Here is an 18,288-nt window from a genome sequence, read left to right as displayed (position 1 = left end):
TCCTTGCCTTTTTTGGAGGCAGGTAGGGAACGCAAGTGTAAATTGTGATGGCCTGAACTTCATTTTGAACCATATAACTTTGTGGGATACATGGTCTTTGAAACACTGGTCTCCAGAGTATTCACATGCAGCTGATATTCTCAAATAGGTCCAGTGTTTTGAATGTGGAACCCCCCCTGAATTAATACTCTCTTTCAGAAAGGGCACTTTTGTAATAATTACAGTGTTGAGGAAAGTGCAAGGAATTAAAGACTATCCTTGGATTGTGAAAAAGCCTATGGGTCATCTGTCATATAGATGCTGTTTGCTTTCAAAAGAATCTCTGGGGCTGCGTATACACATTCAAATAATCTGTAAGAATTCTCCCAGATTTGTTCTCCAGGTAGAAAAACTTACCTGGAGCTATCTATAAACAGACATTCAAATGCTGAGCTCCTGAAGAACAGAGAGCTTTCAGAGATGACACTGCACAGCCAGGAAGGCCCAGTGCTCACATCTCAGCATGCCTGGAAATGGCAGCAGGGCAGAGGGCAGCCTTGATTGGCTAACAGACTGCTCAGGGTCTCCCTGCCCCATCTCCCTGCCGTACAATGTGGGGATTGTGAAGGAGCATGTTATGTTACTTGCTCAGCTGGAACAGTAGATCCAGCAAGCAATACAGTGCTCTGGACTGGGGAAGTGGGGAAAAACACCCTGGGAAGTTGGAGGACTGACATCGATACTCTCAGAAGAGGATGTGTACACAGATTACCTTTTCCAGGAGAAACCCTCCCAGAAGCCATTTAACCCTGGTTGTTCCTGGGTTATTTTTCTCTTAAAGTGGCCATTTTTGCTCTGAGAGAAAATCCTGAATATCTGTGGACTCATGGTTTCTACTGGTCCCTCCCCTGCCATCTGCCCATAGGGGTGTGCTGGTGCAAAGCTCAGTTGGGGCTCTGGAGCCCACAGGGGCAGCACTAGGGAGGATATGGGGGGCTACAGACACCCCAAAACTTCACCTTAGCCCGCCATAACCTAGCCCACCTGGGCTACAGCTGGCCCCCATGCAGCTGAGCCTGCTCCACTTCTGCCTGCAGCACAGCCTTCCCTGAGCCCCCACACTAGGAAGAGTCTGGTGCCACTGCTGCAGCCAGCCCAGGCCCTGGATAGCTGCTGCCAACTGTGGAGCTCAGGCCGCTTCCAGGAGGGCTTGCAGCCTCCCAGCCACCTGCTGTGAGAAGCCTGGGCTTTGTGGCTAGCAGCAACTGCCCAGAGCCTGGGCCAGCCATGGCGTGCCATGCTCTGGCACATGCGCTGGGGGTTGCTGATCCCTGTTTTAGGCCGATCTGTACATAAAAGAAATATACTGAAATAAAATTAAACCTTTACCCAGCTGAACTCAGTTTCTCAGATACTATGGGAAAGAGAATCTGCATCATCAGATCTCCAAATATGTCAAAACCTTACTTATGGTTTCATATGATTCATTACTACAGCCACAATCAAAGACAATCAAAGACTACTATCATTCAAAGGGAGATATCTGAATTCTGATACTGAGTATTAATTGAAATCATATTCACAACCTATTTATACTAATACTACTTTGAACAAAGGAAAACCTATTGTAGCAAGCTTGTCTTCTTTAGAGCTCTGATGGTCACCTTGCTTAACTCCACAATCAGTGAAACTTCTAGTATTCTGCACAAAAAGGAATTTGCTAAAAGACACTTTAGGCCAATATTTAAGCTTGGATGGGGAAAACATCTGAGAAATGTTAATTAACATTAACAGTAAACAGAGTTCAGCTTTGGAATAGGAGTACACAAGCTTTCCTGTACATGTGCATAGAAAATTGTATTTTTTTTTCTTCTGATGGATTGTTAATTTGCAAACAAATGGGTATACAAAATTTTAGAGATAATTCAATTAAATTTAAAAAAATCTGGTTACATTCCAGCCTTAAAAAAAAGACCCATCAGCTTACCAGTCCCAACTCTCAGCCTTAAAAAGAATAGCTCTAGATATCGTTTTTTTTAAATAAATCTTTTTTTCAAGTAGTCCCATATGTGAAAGATTAGGTACAATATCAAAAGATAGACCAAATATCAAGCAAACAAAAATGGTAAATTCAAGCGGGAATGAAAAACAAGTTCATATTTCACTGGCAGGGAGGGGGGCATCAGCAGCGGATCTCAATCAAAGCCTTCACTGCAGCCTGCCAAAGGCCGAACAATAACAAAGCATATCATTGTAACCGACTTTCCCTGTCTGGGTGTATTTGTTTCAGCTGGTACCACAAATTATCAGAATAGCTTAGAAGGTTCCCCTTTTGCTGGGTGCTGCACAAACACGAATGTAAAAATCCTACCAATAAAACTTTTAACAAATAAGCTTCATATATCCATTAAGGAAAAAAAAATCCAGTAGCTACAGCTACTCTGAAAATTCAGAACCAGTTCTTTAGCTGTGGTAAAAATCACTTTAAAAAATCCCTTATCTTTAAAAATCACTACATCACTACTGAAACATTTTGGGAAGAAAGCCTCATTATTCACAGGATGCACAGAAACAGATGCCAGAACTATCATGACCTCGTTGATTGTACAGTACCAGTCAACAGACAAAGAAACAAACCATATCATGTTGATTTCAGCTGCTTTAGAAACAAACATTTGGAATTAAGCAAAGATAAAGAAATGGATATTTGTTAAATAAAACTGACAAACTAAGATGAGAAATACTTTCAGAGCTACTAACAGTTGGATATTACAGCTGTTTTATACGCTTAAAGAGTCATTTATAAATGGTTACTTTTTGATTAATAGGTTTGCATCTCTATGCATTATTTGGTCAACTCAAAGAGAATACAATAATATTTAGCAGATACAGATGATATGCGGGAAATTCCTATTTAAAAGTAGGGGGGGAGGGAGGGGGCAGAAGAAATCTGTCAAGTTTTCCTATGTCTTTTACATGTAAATTCTTGAAGCAGGACTTCTTTTACTGTGCATAACTCAATGGACTTAATCCTAAAGTATCTAAAACAGTGGTGCAACTTCAAAGGGTTAAGGATCAGGCATTTAGCATATAAAAACCAAAAAATAGATTTAGGATTTTTTGAACCAAAATAACGTCTCCCCATCCCCCAAATGAGTGTACAGTGATTAAGGGATTAATCAACAATGTTTTTTAATTACATGAGCATAGAAACATACCTTGTAGTTCTCATTTTGGCAGATAAATTTCAAGTATCAAATAATCCAGAAGCATTTTCCAAAGCCCTGCATTTTGTTACACTTAAAACAATTTTCATGTAGCAGATTTTAACCTCCAGTACATACCTATATATGCAACCTACCACAAAATTTAACAGATTACTGCCAAAATGGCACATCTGAATCAGAACTATTAGAATTAAGAAACAGGGAAAAGTTCTGTTCTTTTGCTGGGGGAAACAACAAAGCAAGTGCAAGGGTGGTTTGTATTCATAATGAATCTCATAAATAAAGGAAATCATGTTCATAGTTCTTCATAAAATACTTTTTCCTCCTTTTGTTTACAGTCCTGTGAGGTTCCGTTCATTAAAAAACAGGAAGAGAGAGAAAGGCAGGAGCAGTCAAGACCATCTCTATTGTATTTACTTCCAGAAGTTTTACACGGATTAGAAAGTATTATATGAACAAGTGAGCATGAAGTCTTTTTCAACAGATACAGAAAAACTCACAGAACATGTGAATGTTTCCTTGACTGGGTTACCCAGCACCTCATTTCCTTTCTGCATGCCTATACTTACTGCAAAAAAGCCATTTTAACGTGACACCCAGCATCAATTCTGCACTAAGAGTTTAGCCTTTAATATTCCAGAAAGCCTGATAAATTGTTTGCTTGCTTGCATTTAAGAATCAAATACTTTCAAAACAATAACTGGCTTTTCATGCTGAACAGATTATAAACACTGCCAGTAATAACTAAATTCTGAAGACTGACTGCTAGAAATAGAAATTAGTGTAATGATCCGCTTGCATCATAACAAAATCATTCTATACTGAATATAAACAAATCTGCCTCCAAGTAAACTGGGAGGAAAACAAACAATTCAATACAGCAATTTAACAGATCCCCAAATCTCTTGTTAATTTATTGGGTCCTTATGGGAAAACTGATTACCTCCATCGAGATCCGTCTGTGTATCCGGTTTCTGAGGCAAACACCTGTAGGAGACTGAACTTCATCAGAGGATGTCCCAGAGGCTTGGTCACTTTCACCATCTGATCCCATTTTCAGATTTTCGTGCACAATATCTAAGTAAAAAAGTTGATTATTTTTGTAAATAGGTCTCATAAGTGAAGACATTCTATATCTTTGTTGCACGCTGCTTTACATGAGAGCCTGAGGCATTATTATAATACATTCCTTATGAGGTAAAAAAGGCAAAAATAAAAGTTAAAAAGGATTAACCAATAAAAATACCACATAAACATTCCCATTATTATTCTTAATTATGCTGCAGTAGCTTCACATACTGTGTGTATTCCAAAAACAACAGAATCTCAGCCCCCAAATCTATATTTTTATAAAATATTTTCCTCCAATCCTTAAAAACCTTGAATTCCTTCACTTCCTCGCCTCCTTTTTCTGCTCTTAGAACAGGAAAACTATGTTTGCTAAGGAAACCTGAGCGTTCACAGAAAATGTGAGGGCTACTTAAAATGTCTGATGCCTAGGGCAAAAATTTTCATATGTACGTACCTAGCGTTAGGGACAAAAATCCATATTTAGACAGCTAAAAAACCAGGTGGCCTCATTTTCAGAGATGCTAAACATGGGAAGTTGAGAGAATCAGAACCTCTTTTTATGGTGCCTAAATACAGATTTAGGATGAATAAGCAGACTTAGCAGATGACTTGATGTAACTATGTCCTTATTTCTATAGCAAAGTGAAACTGATGAACTTGGGTAGAGTTAAACTAAACAGTAATTTTGCCTCAAGCTTATGGCTGGATCCATGTAGAAAAGTCTAAAGACCTGGAATTAAGCTTATGGAAATAAAAACCCAAGCTACTTTAACATGCTTACAGTTTGTCTCACAAGTTCTGGCCTGCTGAAAGAAAAGTACCTTTTTCTTCCTTGAAGGAAGCATTGAAAATGTTTACCTCATTTTAAAAACTGGAGGCACTTTGCTGTGAGCTAAAGCAGTAAGACAAGATTTTCAGAAATGGGTGATTAAAAGTCAGCCTCATTTACACAATGAGGCACCCAAATAATTGTACATATTTTCTGAACTGATGAGCAAACACTCCAGCTCATTACTCTTCCCCTTTGAGTCTCTAAAAAAAAAAATGTTCACTACTTGTTATGCTATTTAACAGCTACTGTGTTTAAAACTATCCACAAGAAGTTACATGAAAAAATATTTTGGTGGATCTAAAAACATTACTGAAAATACTATCTTCAGCATAAGTGTTGGTCTCAAAACTTTTAATTGGACAACAGCACATGCAGTTTTTCAGCTGTTTTATAAAACAAAAGAGCCTTCTGTGAGCAATGGCATCTATGTTGGCAAATATTGCTCTGAAGCTTCTAGTTCTGTAAAAGTTAAGTATAATGACTGCTGTTGTTCACTGGGCTGATTTTGCTTATGTTTGCAGAAGTCTATTTATACAGCCCAAAAGCTGATTTTCTTTTTAAAAAGAAAAGGCACATTTGTTTTGTGAACTCAGTACAATGACTAATAATTCTTTCTTAACTGTAGTTAATTCTTGGAATATTTTAATAGTTATGTCATGATTTTGAGAGATACTGATGCATACAGGAAATGGACCATGTGATTGCAGGTCATGGCTGATAACATGAACCACATTTATGCACCATTGATTGACTTACTGGCACAAATCTATGCCTCTGGGCATATACTACACTTAACTAAGACTAGGGACAGGCATTCAAATCTCTGAAATTTGTAGCACTAGAAAACATGGCAAGCCAAGGGGGTGTTCCAGTTGCATGACCAGAGAGAGAAAAAGTTGTTCCAAGGTGAGCTCTCCAGTAAGGTGGCAATAGGGAGCTGTTTCTTCATTACTTCCATCTCCACAGCAAACAGACTTGTTCCAGCTGATACCATCTGGGAATCAGCTGGCAGTAGCTGTGCTGCCTCTGCTGCCTGCCTCTTTCACAGATAAGGACCACCCCCACATATGCAAAGGGTAGGAAGCAAAGTGGGTGCTGCTAGGCCACCCTATGCCTGACTACAGGTCACCCTGGAACCATGTATGGAATGAGAAGCCACCCAGGTCCAAGATGGATGCATCTGTGGAATATCCTCCAGTCTCTAGAGCGCAGTCCCCAGAATGTTTAAGCAGCAACACAGTATCTACAGGGCTCACTGACAGCTCACTCTGGGTTTGCCATCAGGAAGCCACAGATCTCGCTCCCACTTCATGGGATATCAGAGGACTGCGGAATGCTGGGGGTATCCCAGTATTGAGTTAAGCATACCAATTAACCCCATACTGGGATACCGCCAGCATTCTACTGATTAAAAGTCAGCCTCAAGCTGCTGCCAGAGAAGAGAGTTCTTTCGGGTAAGAAGAGCGCTCTCTCTTTTTTTATTTTTAACAGAAGAGCCGGTTAACTTCTGCAAAAAACAAACAAACCCTTGCTCTCATTTTGTGCCAAGAGAAACCCATTTTACCCAGCACAAAACGTAATGCCTGTCCACAGCCTAAGTTGCCTACAAAAAGGGAAAAACATATCAATAAATATCTAAGAACATGGACAAATGTACCCCTGGAGTATTTTCAAAAGGAGAGGGGGAGCTGCTGTTCAGGAGTGCACAGCAGCTGTTATACCTTAACTCAGGGGTGAGCAAAATATGCCCCATGGGCCAGATCCACCAGCTGATTGGATCTAGCCCGCAGGTGGACACCTACCAGTTAACTGCATCAGACTCGTGCCCCGGCTGTACCTGGTGTACGTGTAATGGGGCTAAGCCCCACCGCACTCCTGCCCAGGCCAGCGCACGGTGCTCCCATCCTTACCTCTAGGGCATAGTTTCTCAATCTGTGGTACATGTACCCCTGGGGGTACACGAGACAGGCATGAGGTATGCAGGTACCCCAATACTCTCTCTCTCATCCTCTTTTCCTCTCAAAACTATGGCAAAAAATGTGGTGTGCCGCACATTGTGAGGTGCTTTAAATTCCCCAGTAATAATCTGGCGTACCGTGTTCTGCGCAGCACTGGGTTCAGCCCTCCTAGCTTTGGCCAACATCACCTCTAGCCCAGGTACATACTTGAGTTGTGCATCCCTGGTGTAAAAGGTGGCAACCTGCCTCTCACCAGATCAGACATCTGTCATATCACAGCCTTATATACACAGCCCTTCTTCCAACATATAGCACACATTAGTCTGTAAATATAAAATCCCCTGGAAAATTGAGTGTTGGGGTACTTATTAAAATTTTCAGAAGTTAGGGAGTACTTGATACTTAAAAGGTTGAGAAACACTGCCCTAGGGCCCAGCCCCAGCCAGCATTCAGTGTCCAGATGGGGCTGCTGCTGCAGCCCCAGAGAACTGCTTGGCTCCCTCTCCTTTCAGTAGCCCATCCTCCTGTCTCTGCTGCAGTGCTGTAGGCAGCAGACAGGGAGGGGAAGCAGCAGCATTGCTGGGAAAAGGTGGGGGTACTTTGCCTGCAGCTCACCACCCTCCAGTCAGCCATGGAGTTGTTTCTACAGCTGGAGGCAGAAGAGAGCCGCTCCTCAGAGGCACGAGAAACATGGGGCTGGGACCCTTTGCTTTGGTCCCACTCATGCGTGGCTTGGGGGCTAGGTGTACAGAGGAGTTTGACTGCCTCACAAAGCAAAAGGGGTTGAGAGCCTGGCACATGGCTACACAAGACACGCAGGTGAGATGGGCGCAACAGCAGCAGCAAGAGCCAGAGTGGGCTCAGCTGCAGCTCTGCTGGGCAGGCGTGGGACAGAAGCCAAGGGAGTGGGCAGCACCAGGCTTGGCTGCCCCCCCCCCCACTTTTGCAGCATGCTGTGAACCAGGTAGGCAGTGCAGACTCCTTCCTACCCCCTGCCTATGGAGGAGCTCGGCTCAGCCAAGTCACAAAAAGCAGGCAGGGAGAAAGCTGAGTGGCTCCTGCCCTAGTGTGCGGAGCTCCAACCCCCGGCCACCTTCTATCCAATTCCACCTGTCTGCCACAATCAGTAGCCTCCTGTGGGCAGCTGGATGGATGGATGGTGGCCCCTCCAGGAACCCACACCACACCCCACCCCCATCATACCCACACACACCCCACTCCCTGCCATACCCACCCCCACCAAACACCCCACCCACCACCATACCCACAGCCCAGCACACACCCCCAACCAATATAGAAAAGAGTAAGACTATTTTGAGCTATTATGCAATCATCTTTATATGCACGACTCCAATACACAAATCAGGACAAAAACATTTTTTAAATAAAATTAAACTGTCACAGTAGATATTTGATTTTCAGTATACGATTTGTTCTTTTAATCTATACTTTGTTAAAATGATTTCTTGTGAAAGGTTGTGTGTGTGCGGCCCTCAATTTGATTGGTTTGGCACCTTTCTTGGGGAGCTCCAACGCCCCTCAAAGCCCCACTTGGTTGAGGGTGATGGGACAGGGTGATGGGACAGGTCGTTAGAGGAGGTCAAAATCCTTCACTACCTGATAGGTTGTGCCTGTGCTTCGTGGCCTGGAGGGCAGAACTTAAAATCATAGAAAATGAGAGTTGGAAGGGACCTCAGGAGGTCATCTAGTCCAAACACCTGTTCAAAGCAGAGCCACCCTCAACTAAATCATCCCAACCAAGGCTTTGTCTAGCTGGGTCTTAAAAACCTCCAAGGATGGAGATCCCACAAGCTCTCTGGGTAACCTGTTCCAGCATTTTACTAACCTCCTAGTAAGAAAGTTCTTCCCCATTATCTAACCTAAACTTCTCTTGCTGGGCCCCCAGGAGCAAGCCATACTCCATGAGGGTGGGCCCTGCGGAGAGGCAGTGTTTTCCAGTCAAGGGGTGGACCTTCTGATGTCAGGGACCATCTGATGGGGGCAGGGGATTCTGGGACCAACATGATGGCAAGCAGAGCAAGGTTTGGCATCAGATGAGTGGGCCTTCTTATGGCATGGACCATGTGACAGGGCAGGACTTCTGGTTCCAATGGGGCAATGCCCCCGCTCCCAGAGTACTTAGGCAGCAAGGGGACAGACTTCAAGGGTCAAAGGCAGGGGTAGGACTTCTGGACACAAAATGGCAACTGGGGCTAGTGCACCTGTCAAGGGATGGAGCTTAGCAGTTTGACAACGGGTGTATCCTTGAGGCCCTTGACAGCTTGCCAAAACTTGTTGCCTCCAGGCGAATAATTGCCCAGACCTACTCCAACTGCTGTGTGTGCATAAACAATACAAGTGAGTTCAGCTGCCCCAACTTTAACTCTTGAATAAAGCAGGGTTTTCAACTTCTCTCCATGGTGTAAAAGCTATTTCATGATCCAGATCAGGAGCTTTTCTGCTGTTTTGAAACCACTCCAAGTGCATGTTTGTCTACACTCAAAGTGTTCTTCAAACCTAGTAAAATAAAAAGTATGTAGAATAGCCCACTTAACTGGTCAAAAAATAACTAACAAATCAATGAATTGACAATGTTTGATGTAGACAATGTTACTATATTTAGGTCAAGTAAAAGCATTCATTTATTAGAAGAGTATCAGTAATGACAGAAAGATTGCCAACTTTTGTCTGATTACAAAGACCAGGTTACTGAGTAATTTTAACTCAAGAGAGCACCATAATAAAGTTATATTGAAAAAAGTAGATAAAGGATAATTAGAACTTTTTTTAGTATGGTTAGGTTGACATTTAAAGACTAACATGAGTAACAAGAAAAAAAAAAGAAGGAAAAAAAGAAACCAAAACAAATAAAACAAACATGGCAACTTTAAAGGGAAAAAAAATTAAATGTCATTTTGCTAGGCAGGTAACCAGGGTCACACAAGCCTTTTGCATAGTACTGTCTTTTTATTTAGCAGCTTCAACTGCTTTATCTAGGTGTTTCTCATCATTATTACATTTGTTAGTACCAGTCTTCCGCTTCCCCTAAATGTGAGTCAATTATTTACTGGCCATTCTCTTCTTTGATCTTAACACTGTGATACATCATCACCAACTTCACAGCAGTTACGTTTTTCAGCCTATTTCTTATTTTTTCAATAAATGATTCTCTAAACTGACCAATGAATTCTGTGCATGTAGTAGCACATGGACATTTCTTCCACCACATGGTGCAAAGCAGACTATCCTTTTCACCATGATGCAGAAACAAGCTCTTTGGATTGGCCTGCTGGGTCTGCAGTCCCCACCTTTTTCACACTTGGATGGAATGTTTCTTGTTTTATGATTTGCCATGTCTACTATAAGGTTACATGCTGAATCATCAGCAGAAAAGCCTTGGCCCTGGAAGTGAAGAACAAAGTGTGCAGAACTGTGTGTGGAAGTTATCCACTGTTTGCATAAGGGCATTCTTGGCTTGGTGAAATATTTTATCATTGTCAAATAGTACAGTGAATTAACTGGTAAACTGGTGTTATTTGACCAGTCAATAGACTGGCTTACTAATCATAAAAATATGTAATTTGAACAGATAACATTATTTCAAGAAGATAACACCCCAATACCAACCTAGGGAAATAATATAAAAAAACCTGATCCATCTCAGGCTTTCCAAATCTGATAATCTACACCTACACAAGATGAAGATGAGTATACCACACTTATTATGATCCATAACTGGTAGTAATAATTGCATATAAAATTGTTTTATCGAAGAACTTTTGAAGAGAAGATTAAACTTTGGCTTTAACATCCATATTGATGAGGATGCCTACATTTTAGAAGTGTTGAGTATCCAATGCCAGGACACAGTAGATAGTAGTTTAAAATTTCCAGCTCCAGAAGGCACGAGTTCAAAGCCTTAGTCTGGACTCATGCCACAGGATTTCCCCAGCTAATTCACTGTAAATGGTTATTTGAGCTAGGGAGTCAAATAAAGCTGGATGGAATACTAACCACTCTATTTCCCACTCTGTCTTTGGTTATAGAAATGTTTCCTTCAATCACACTAGCTCAATAAACCATTGGGTCCAGGCAGACCTTTGATTACTTGGACTTTGTATCTCCCAATGACCTCAAGGATTCAGAGCTGTTATAAAGATCTGACAGGTACCCAGATAAGTATTTTTTACCTCCCACTTTTGAAAGTGCTAGTGCTTAGTGCTAGTATGGTATAAACATGTATTAGCAAAAAAGTACTTTATATGTTTTATGCATATAAAGATACATCTGTTCAACCTTACATTTGATGCTCTAAAAACCACAAAACCCAAGAATAGTAGGGGTTTACCCAGCAACCTTAATTGGCACTTTTTCATATGTACATTATGGCAGGGTTTTATTAGGTGATCAGACAGCATTAGACAAATAGTACTCCATGTGGGCTAAACTTTTCTCTGAGTAGGTTGGCCTGAAGCTTTTATAGTCCCAATATAGTTTTTTATTGAACTGAGCTCAGTGATTGCCATAGGATTTCTCTACTTTGCTATTTCACTTTATCTACATACCTTATTATAAATGTGCAAATGAAGTATTAAATTTAAAATGTCTAACTTCATAAAAAATGTTACAAGAGGCACGGATTTTTGGGGTGATATCTTTTACTGGACCAACTGCATGGTTGCAATAAAGTTAGACAAGCTTTTGAGTGCAAGACATTCTTCATAAGCACATACTAATCATGTAATGTTGTATCCCAAAACGAACCAAGGAATTACTATTAAAAGAGGGGATACCCTCATTTCATTTACAAGGAATCTATTTAGCAAAACATTTCAAACTGGGAAACTCTGGTCTACAAAATAAAAGCTCTCAACTGAGCTAAAATAATATCCGTTGTTAGCCAACAGTAAGTTACAGGAGTGCCATCTGTCAGGCTGCCAATTATTGGCTCTTCATTCCTATTGCTGAAAGTCACCTTGGTTTCCAGGTTTGATTCTTTCGAGATGAACTTGTAAACCGCATTTATTATTTCTCTGTTGTTGAAATTTAGACATTAAAATGGATATCACCACAAAGTAAGATGAGGAGTTATGGTGACTGAATATAAGAGGTAAGCAGTTCTTTCCATTATTCAAATTTCCAAGATAATGCACTCCTCCCATTGTAAAACTGAACTGAAACAAAGTTCACTCTGATTCAGAATCAAATGCATTGTGAGGAAATATTACTATGCTGCATGTGAATGGAAACCAGTGAAGCAGCAGGATTCTTCAATATTTATAAACCTCATGCGATTTGAAAACCAAACAAAAATGGCCACCAATATTTAAAATATTATGAAGATAAATAAAAGGACACTTCCATGTCAGATTCATATTCAGAGAAAAAGGGTTTTTTACAAAACTACAGACAACAGGGAAGTTACTAAAGGGAACACATTTTGGATACAAATTATCTTATGTCTGCAACCTTAACATTGCAGTATGAGTGCCTGAATTCAAGGAAAAAAAATTCAATGCAGCTCCACCAAATACTGATTATTGTTTCAGTCATAAGCAAGCAGCCTGTAAATGTACAAATAGGGTAGGTCTTGGAAAAGTGATACTTACCCATATTGTACATTTATATATTACTCCTAATTCTATAGTTTATTTATAATCAAAGTGGATATTTCTTTAAATCCTTCCACTTTGTGCAGTATTGCACCAAGGACTTCTCTCTGATTCTGCAATCCCACTAGTGGGACAGAGAAGTAAATGGATAGCAAAAGGACAAAAAACAGAAGAAAGAGATGGTAAGAATGCTTGAATAATTTATATCTGACATGATAATCTCAATGGAGAAGATGTGACCCTATTGAATAATAAGTATCTCCATGTGACAGCAGCAAAAAGTAGAGACATGTGAAGTAGTAGAGAATGAATAGCAGCAATTATACTCTCCTGGGTCTTGCTACTATGTACCAATACGCCATTTTATTTTTCAACAAATAATTTTTCCCACCTGTCTACCATGTCAGAAAACTTAATTTAAAAATCCAAAGAATGCTGCATTGGCAGCAAAACATAAAGGGAAGGATAGTAGCAAAGTTACAAAGTCTATAAAGTGCTAAATACAAAATGCAAGATAACTATCCTAAAAATAGATGTATTGGTAGTATCACCATACAGGTAAACTGAACACTGTCATGTTGCTGAGAACTGTCATATGTTGTTACCGGAGGGGGTCAAAAGATGGTGGGCAAAACGTTGGCATGGGAAGTTTCTTCTTATGAAAACCTGCTTTTAATTTTTATTAAAGCACTAGCAAAAAACCAAAGCGTGTATTTACATTTTAAATCAAATCTACTGCTGTGGTGGAGCTGCAAAACTCAATATGAAATGGGTATGGCAACACGTTTTCTAAAACAACGGCCTCACCACAGAGTTCAGGGCTTTCGTATTTTGAATTTCATCTTTAAATAGAAAGCTAACAGCCTTGAAAAGAGAAACAAAGACTTAACTTTCACTCATAATACTTGTATACACTACTAACATTTTTTCAAGCAGGAAATAGTTCTAAATAAGTGTAAAAATCATTTAAGGTAAAAATACATTTTATAAACAATTTATAAAACCAATTAACATTTTTAGTGAAAGAAACAGGGTTGGTTGTTGATATTTTTTTTGGACCAACTATATAGGGCAAGAGCACTTTCAGACCTGAGGATGGGTACTTTTGTGCCCAAAAGCTTGTCTATCATATCTTTCAATTGTACAGTTGATCCTATAAGATATGTCTTCCCCCCACAAAAAACCTTTGCACTACAAATATTTCCTGAACCAACATGACACCTGAACCCTACTGTAACATTGTTAGTGAAAAGTCTGAAGAACATGTTATTTACTCATAATTCACACGTAGTGAAAAATCTACAATTTTACAAGTATCATATTTTAAGCTTAACATGCAAAAATGTATGTTAAAACTGTTACTATATGTGGAATGTGTCATGTTATGTCATTTGTAACATATACGTATAATACAGAACACAGAATTAAAGCAGTTAGATTTCTTTGCATCTTGCTATATAAATGAATTATATGAATAAAATTAAATACTTAAAATGCATCTTCCATTCAGTGCCTGAGGCTGCTTCTCATCCAACTCAAGCAAAGCCTGACTGCACAAACAAAATAGGTACTTGGGACCTTTAGGTGAAGTCAAGTGGAAGTCCCTGGAGAACATGTACAACACAGCCTGCACTCCTCTATGAGAAAGAGAATATGTGACATCACAGAATAGACCAGAATGTAGATAGTTCAACAATCACCTCAAAAGTTACACATTTTTAGCCTTGGAGGAATTTGCCTAAATTCCACTTTCATTTAGCAGTAGAGTAGAAGTTTCCTTAGAAGTAGAGAAGTAAAAACCTAAATCAAATGAAATGTAATTTAACCCGCAACTGTTCCTGCCTTCTAGTACTAAGAAATTGGTTGGAGGAAGGGCATGGGGCAGGAAAAGTAATTAAAAATATTACAATGATTGATATCAATTAGCATTATTAGCCAGCACACAAAATGAATGGTAGGTGTGGGCAATGTAAAAAACATTTAAAGAGCAATGGTCCCAAGTTGCAGCAAGGGAAAGTTAGGTTGAATATTAGGAAAAACTCTCATTAGAAGGGTGGTGAAACAATGGAAGAGGTTACCTAGAAAGGTGGTGGAATCTCCATCCCTGGAGGTTTTTAAGGCCCAGCTCAACAAACCACTGGCTGGAAGGATCTAGTTGCGGATGGTCCTGCTTTGAGCAGGGGGTTGGACTAGATGACCTCCTGAGGTCCCTTCCAACCCTAATTTTCTATGATTTTTTTAGCAAATCATTATTTGTTCCTAAGAACCAAGACTGGCAAAGAGTATAAAAAAAAGTAGCTTTATACAATTGCAAAAATGATTAAAATATTTAAGTGATAGTTCCCTGCTTAGATTAATGAAAATTCTAGCAATGTGCCATTGTTCAAATCCTAGAAATAAAGATATAGTTATGAATTTTTGCCATTCCTGAATTCCTGTATCTTCAAGCAGTGCTCAAATGCTGTGGTCAAATAGGCACTTTAGAACTTACTAAAAGAAAAGTGTTTTGTAACTGTTATACGTGTCATCAGAAGCCTGTGTAGGCGATTTCCGTGAAATAACACTCTATAGTCCTTTATCAGTTTCCTTCTTTAAAAGCTTAAATGAGATGTTCAACAATTTCAACTTGTGTTTCTATGACAACCATAGCAATAGTGTTGCATTCCCACAGCAAATTTAGAACTAAAGTATCAGAACAACTACATCTGTTGGGAAGAATCAATATAGACAGTATGAAGTTAAATAACCAAAATAATAAATTACCTAATCTGCTTCCATTCCTAGGCATTGCCATGAAGGAGCCAAGACTGCCACCAATAACGCTGTGTGGTCGCCGTAAAGGCGGCTTCTTGAAAGATCCTGTGTATTGGTGGAGAAATGAGTGCATACTGTGAGATGTTGGAGGCCTGCCATTCTTCACGATAGGTTCTATAATTCGCAAAGGCCAAAATATTCATTCCCACAAGCAAGTGAGCAATTCAGGAACATGGCAGGAAGAAAAAAAAGAAAAAGAAAATTGTTACTAGGAATGGTAATTGCCACTTTATGAATGCATTACTTTTTCAATATTAAAAACAGATGAAATATGCAATATTACTGTGATTCTTCTACTATAACCCCAATAAAAAACAAAATATTAAACATGTCAGAGTGTTCATGAGTCTCATTTATTAAGATACATATGCTCTGAAGTTGGATCAGTAGCTGAGTCAAGTGTTTTCTACAGAAAACAGTCCCCCTAAAAAAGCCCAAATCACCAAAAGCTGATTAGAGGCCATACAATACCAAATATTTCTTTCCCTTGAATTTACTTCACAGTGATGACTGCAGCTTCCCCATGATTACTTATTTGAAACTCATGGTTCCTAATTTGCACAAGGGGAAACTCACCAGAGAACCTGCAGAGACTTGTCAGTCTTCCTGCACAAGCACATAAGTTCATTTTAGCACAGGTCAGACGGAGGCCTCACTGTTGGAAGCCCTTGGTTGAATTTACCCTAACATTCTCATACTCAACAGCAATACTGGAAGCTGGTCCATTTAAGTAGACAGAGCTATGGAACTATTGAAATAGCAACTTTGCAATTTTTGCAGAAATCGCGATTTCAAGCAGGCTTTGCAAAAAAGTATGGGGTCTCTGCTTTTGGCAGGCTCCCTGAAAAGAAAACCAAACTTACCAAAAATAAAATGCTGGCTCCTTGAGTACCCAGCAGTCCTTGTGGCTGCTGTAGCCCAGCTGTGCAGCCCACTGGGGCAGGAGTGGCGTGGGGGACTGCTGGCACAACAAGATGGCTGCCACCCCCCCAACATTGGCTGCAATGGCTATATGTCGTATGGCCCTGTCCCTCGCCAATCAGCAGGGAGAAGTGGGTCCGCAAAACAGGCAGTGCTCAGAGCCAAACAGTGGTGAGAGGTCAGCTGCATTTCTCCTGCAAAAATGGCTACCCAACCCACTAAATCTGCTGGCAGTCGCCTCTACTCTGGCAGACCCCTAGTAATACTGGGCTCAACTGATCAGGTTTCATTGTTTATTTTGATTTTTTTAAATGGGATAACCAGATGTGAATGTAGAACTTTTAGTAACAGAACTATTTTTGGAAGGATTTTTATCATCAGATAACCCGATGCCTACTTTTCACCTTCATTTTACATTTCCTTTCATTTTAATTTTCAGGAAACAAAATAATTTCAACAATTGAAAATGAATACACAAATGCTAGGAAAAATAAAAGGAATGTTTCTCTCAATCTTGACTTTATGGGTATGTTAACACTACAGACTGACCCTAGACCACGGGCTCCCAACTTCTTCGGGATCATGGCATCCCACCATCACTTATTTGAATGCAGTGACACCCTTGGCTGAAAACCACTGTTTTCAACTGGGATCTGCTGCCTCCAAATGAAAATGTCCCATGTGCCTGCTGCACAGCCAGCTCCTCCTGCACTGGGGCTCTCTAATCAGCATAGAGCTGGCAGAAAAGTTGCCTTATACTGTCTAGTCCTTCCTGGTTGGGCCTCCCCTATGATGCTCTCAGAAACAGAAGCGGACAGGACAGTTGTACATGCCTCCTGGCACCCTGGATGAGAACCACTGCCTTAGATGGCAGAGTAAATTAGCCTATGCAGGTCTCTGCTGTCACAGACAGACTGCTTCTGGTACTGGAGAGTCCATTTAAAGCTAGCTCAAGTATTTCTGCAATAATGTACACTGTACTGTAAACAAACCTGTTTTTTTCTGGATGTGCCCTGGAATAGTCATTCACTATATCGTTATACAACAGATTATAACAAAACCCCCATTAAAAACACAAATTCAAATTAGCGCACCAAGTTAATGGAGAAATACTGCGCACATGAAAAGTTTTTATTTCTAGTAATATATAAATCCATTGATTTACAATACATATACATATGTATATGTATTGTTAATCATATAATTATTTTCCCTGCCTATAAGTTTATTACTGCCTATAAGTACATGAGGGGTGTACATCAGCATCTGGGGAAATGCCTGTTCACCAGAGCATCCCAAGAGATGACTAGGTCAAATAATCACAAAACTCCTCCAAACCCGTTTTAGGCTGGACATAAGAAAAAACTTCTTTACTGTCCGAGCTCCCAAGGCCTGGAATAGACTCTCTCCAGAGGTGGTGCAAGCACCTACTCTGGACTCTTAAGAAACATTTGGACACCTATATTGCTAGGATCCTTTGACCCTAGCTGAATTCCCGCCCCTGGGGCAGAGGGCTGGACTCGATCTTGAGGTTCCTTCCGGCCCTAATGTCTATGTATATGATCTTTACTTTATTATTCAATCATTTCCAATATAAAAAAATACTCAAATTTTCACAAAAATAAGCCAGTTCTTCAACACACTTTCTTCATATTGCTAAATATTCAGCTTTCCAGGGGTGGTATGTATCACTGTATTCACTGACTGACAGGAAAATAGAGGTACACAGAACTAAAGTAATTTGCCCAAGATCACCAAGTAGATGCACATCAACATATACAGTTAGATATTATAGAGTGAGAAGCCAAACATTCAATTTGAGTAGGCTAGTCTATTTATAGATTCTACCATACTTCATTTTCCCTTAACTTGGT

At 40.1% G+C, this 18,288-nt stretch overlaps 1 protein-coding gene across 3 annotated transcripts in view; it reads right to left on the bottom strand.

Annotated features, from left to right (window-relative positions):
* Window positions 1–18,288, bottom strand: part of CDK17 (cyclin dependent kinase 17) — a 79,605-nt gene that overhangs the window by 43,430 nt on the left and 17,887 nt on the right. For all 3 annotated transcript variants that reach the window (XM_025213434.1, XM_025213435.1, XM_006031774.3), the window contains exons 2-3: window positions 15,443–15,607; window positions 4,150–4,283 (exon numbers count right to left, since the gene is read on the bottom strand). In XM_025213434.1, the coding sequence (XP_025069219.1) occupies window positions 4,150–4,283; window positions 15,443–15,607 (299 nt within the window). The remainder of the gene's footprint in view (window positions 1–4,149; window positions 4,284–15,442; window positions 15,608–18,288) is intronic.

This window comes from Alligator sinensis, unplaced genomic scaffold (assembly GCF_000455745.1).
Source record: "Alligator sinensis unplaced genomic scaffold, ASM45574v1 scaffold154_2, whole genome shotgun sequence".
Classification (NCBI taxonomy): domain Eukaryota; kingdom Metazoa; phylum Chordata; order Crocodylia; family Alligatoridae; genus Alligator; species Alligator sinensis.
The sequence above is the reverse complement of the archived record's forward strand: the minus strand, read 5'-3'. Positions and strand labels throughout refer to the sequence as shown.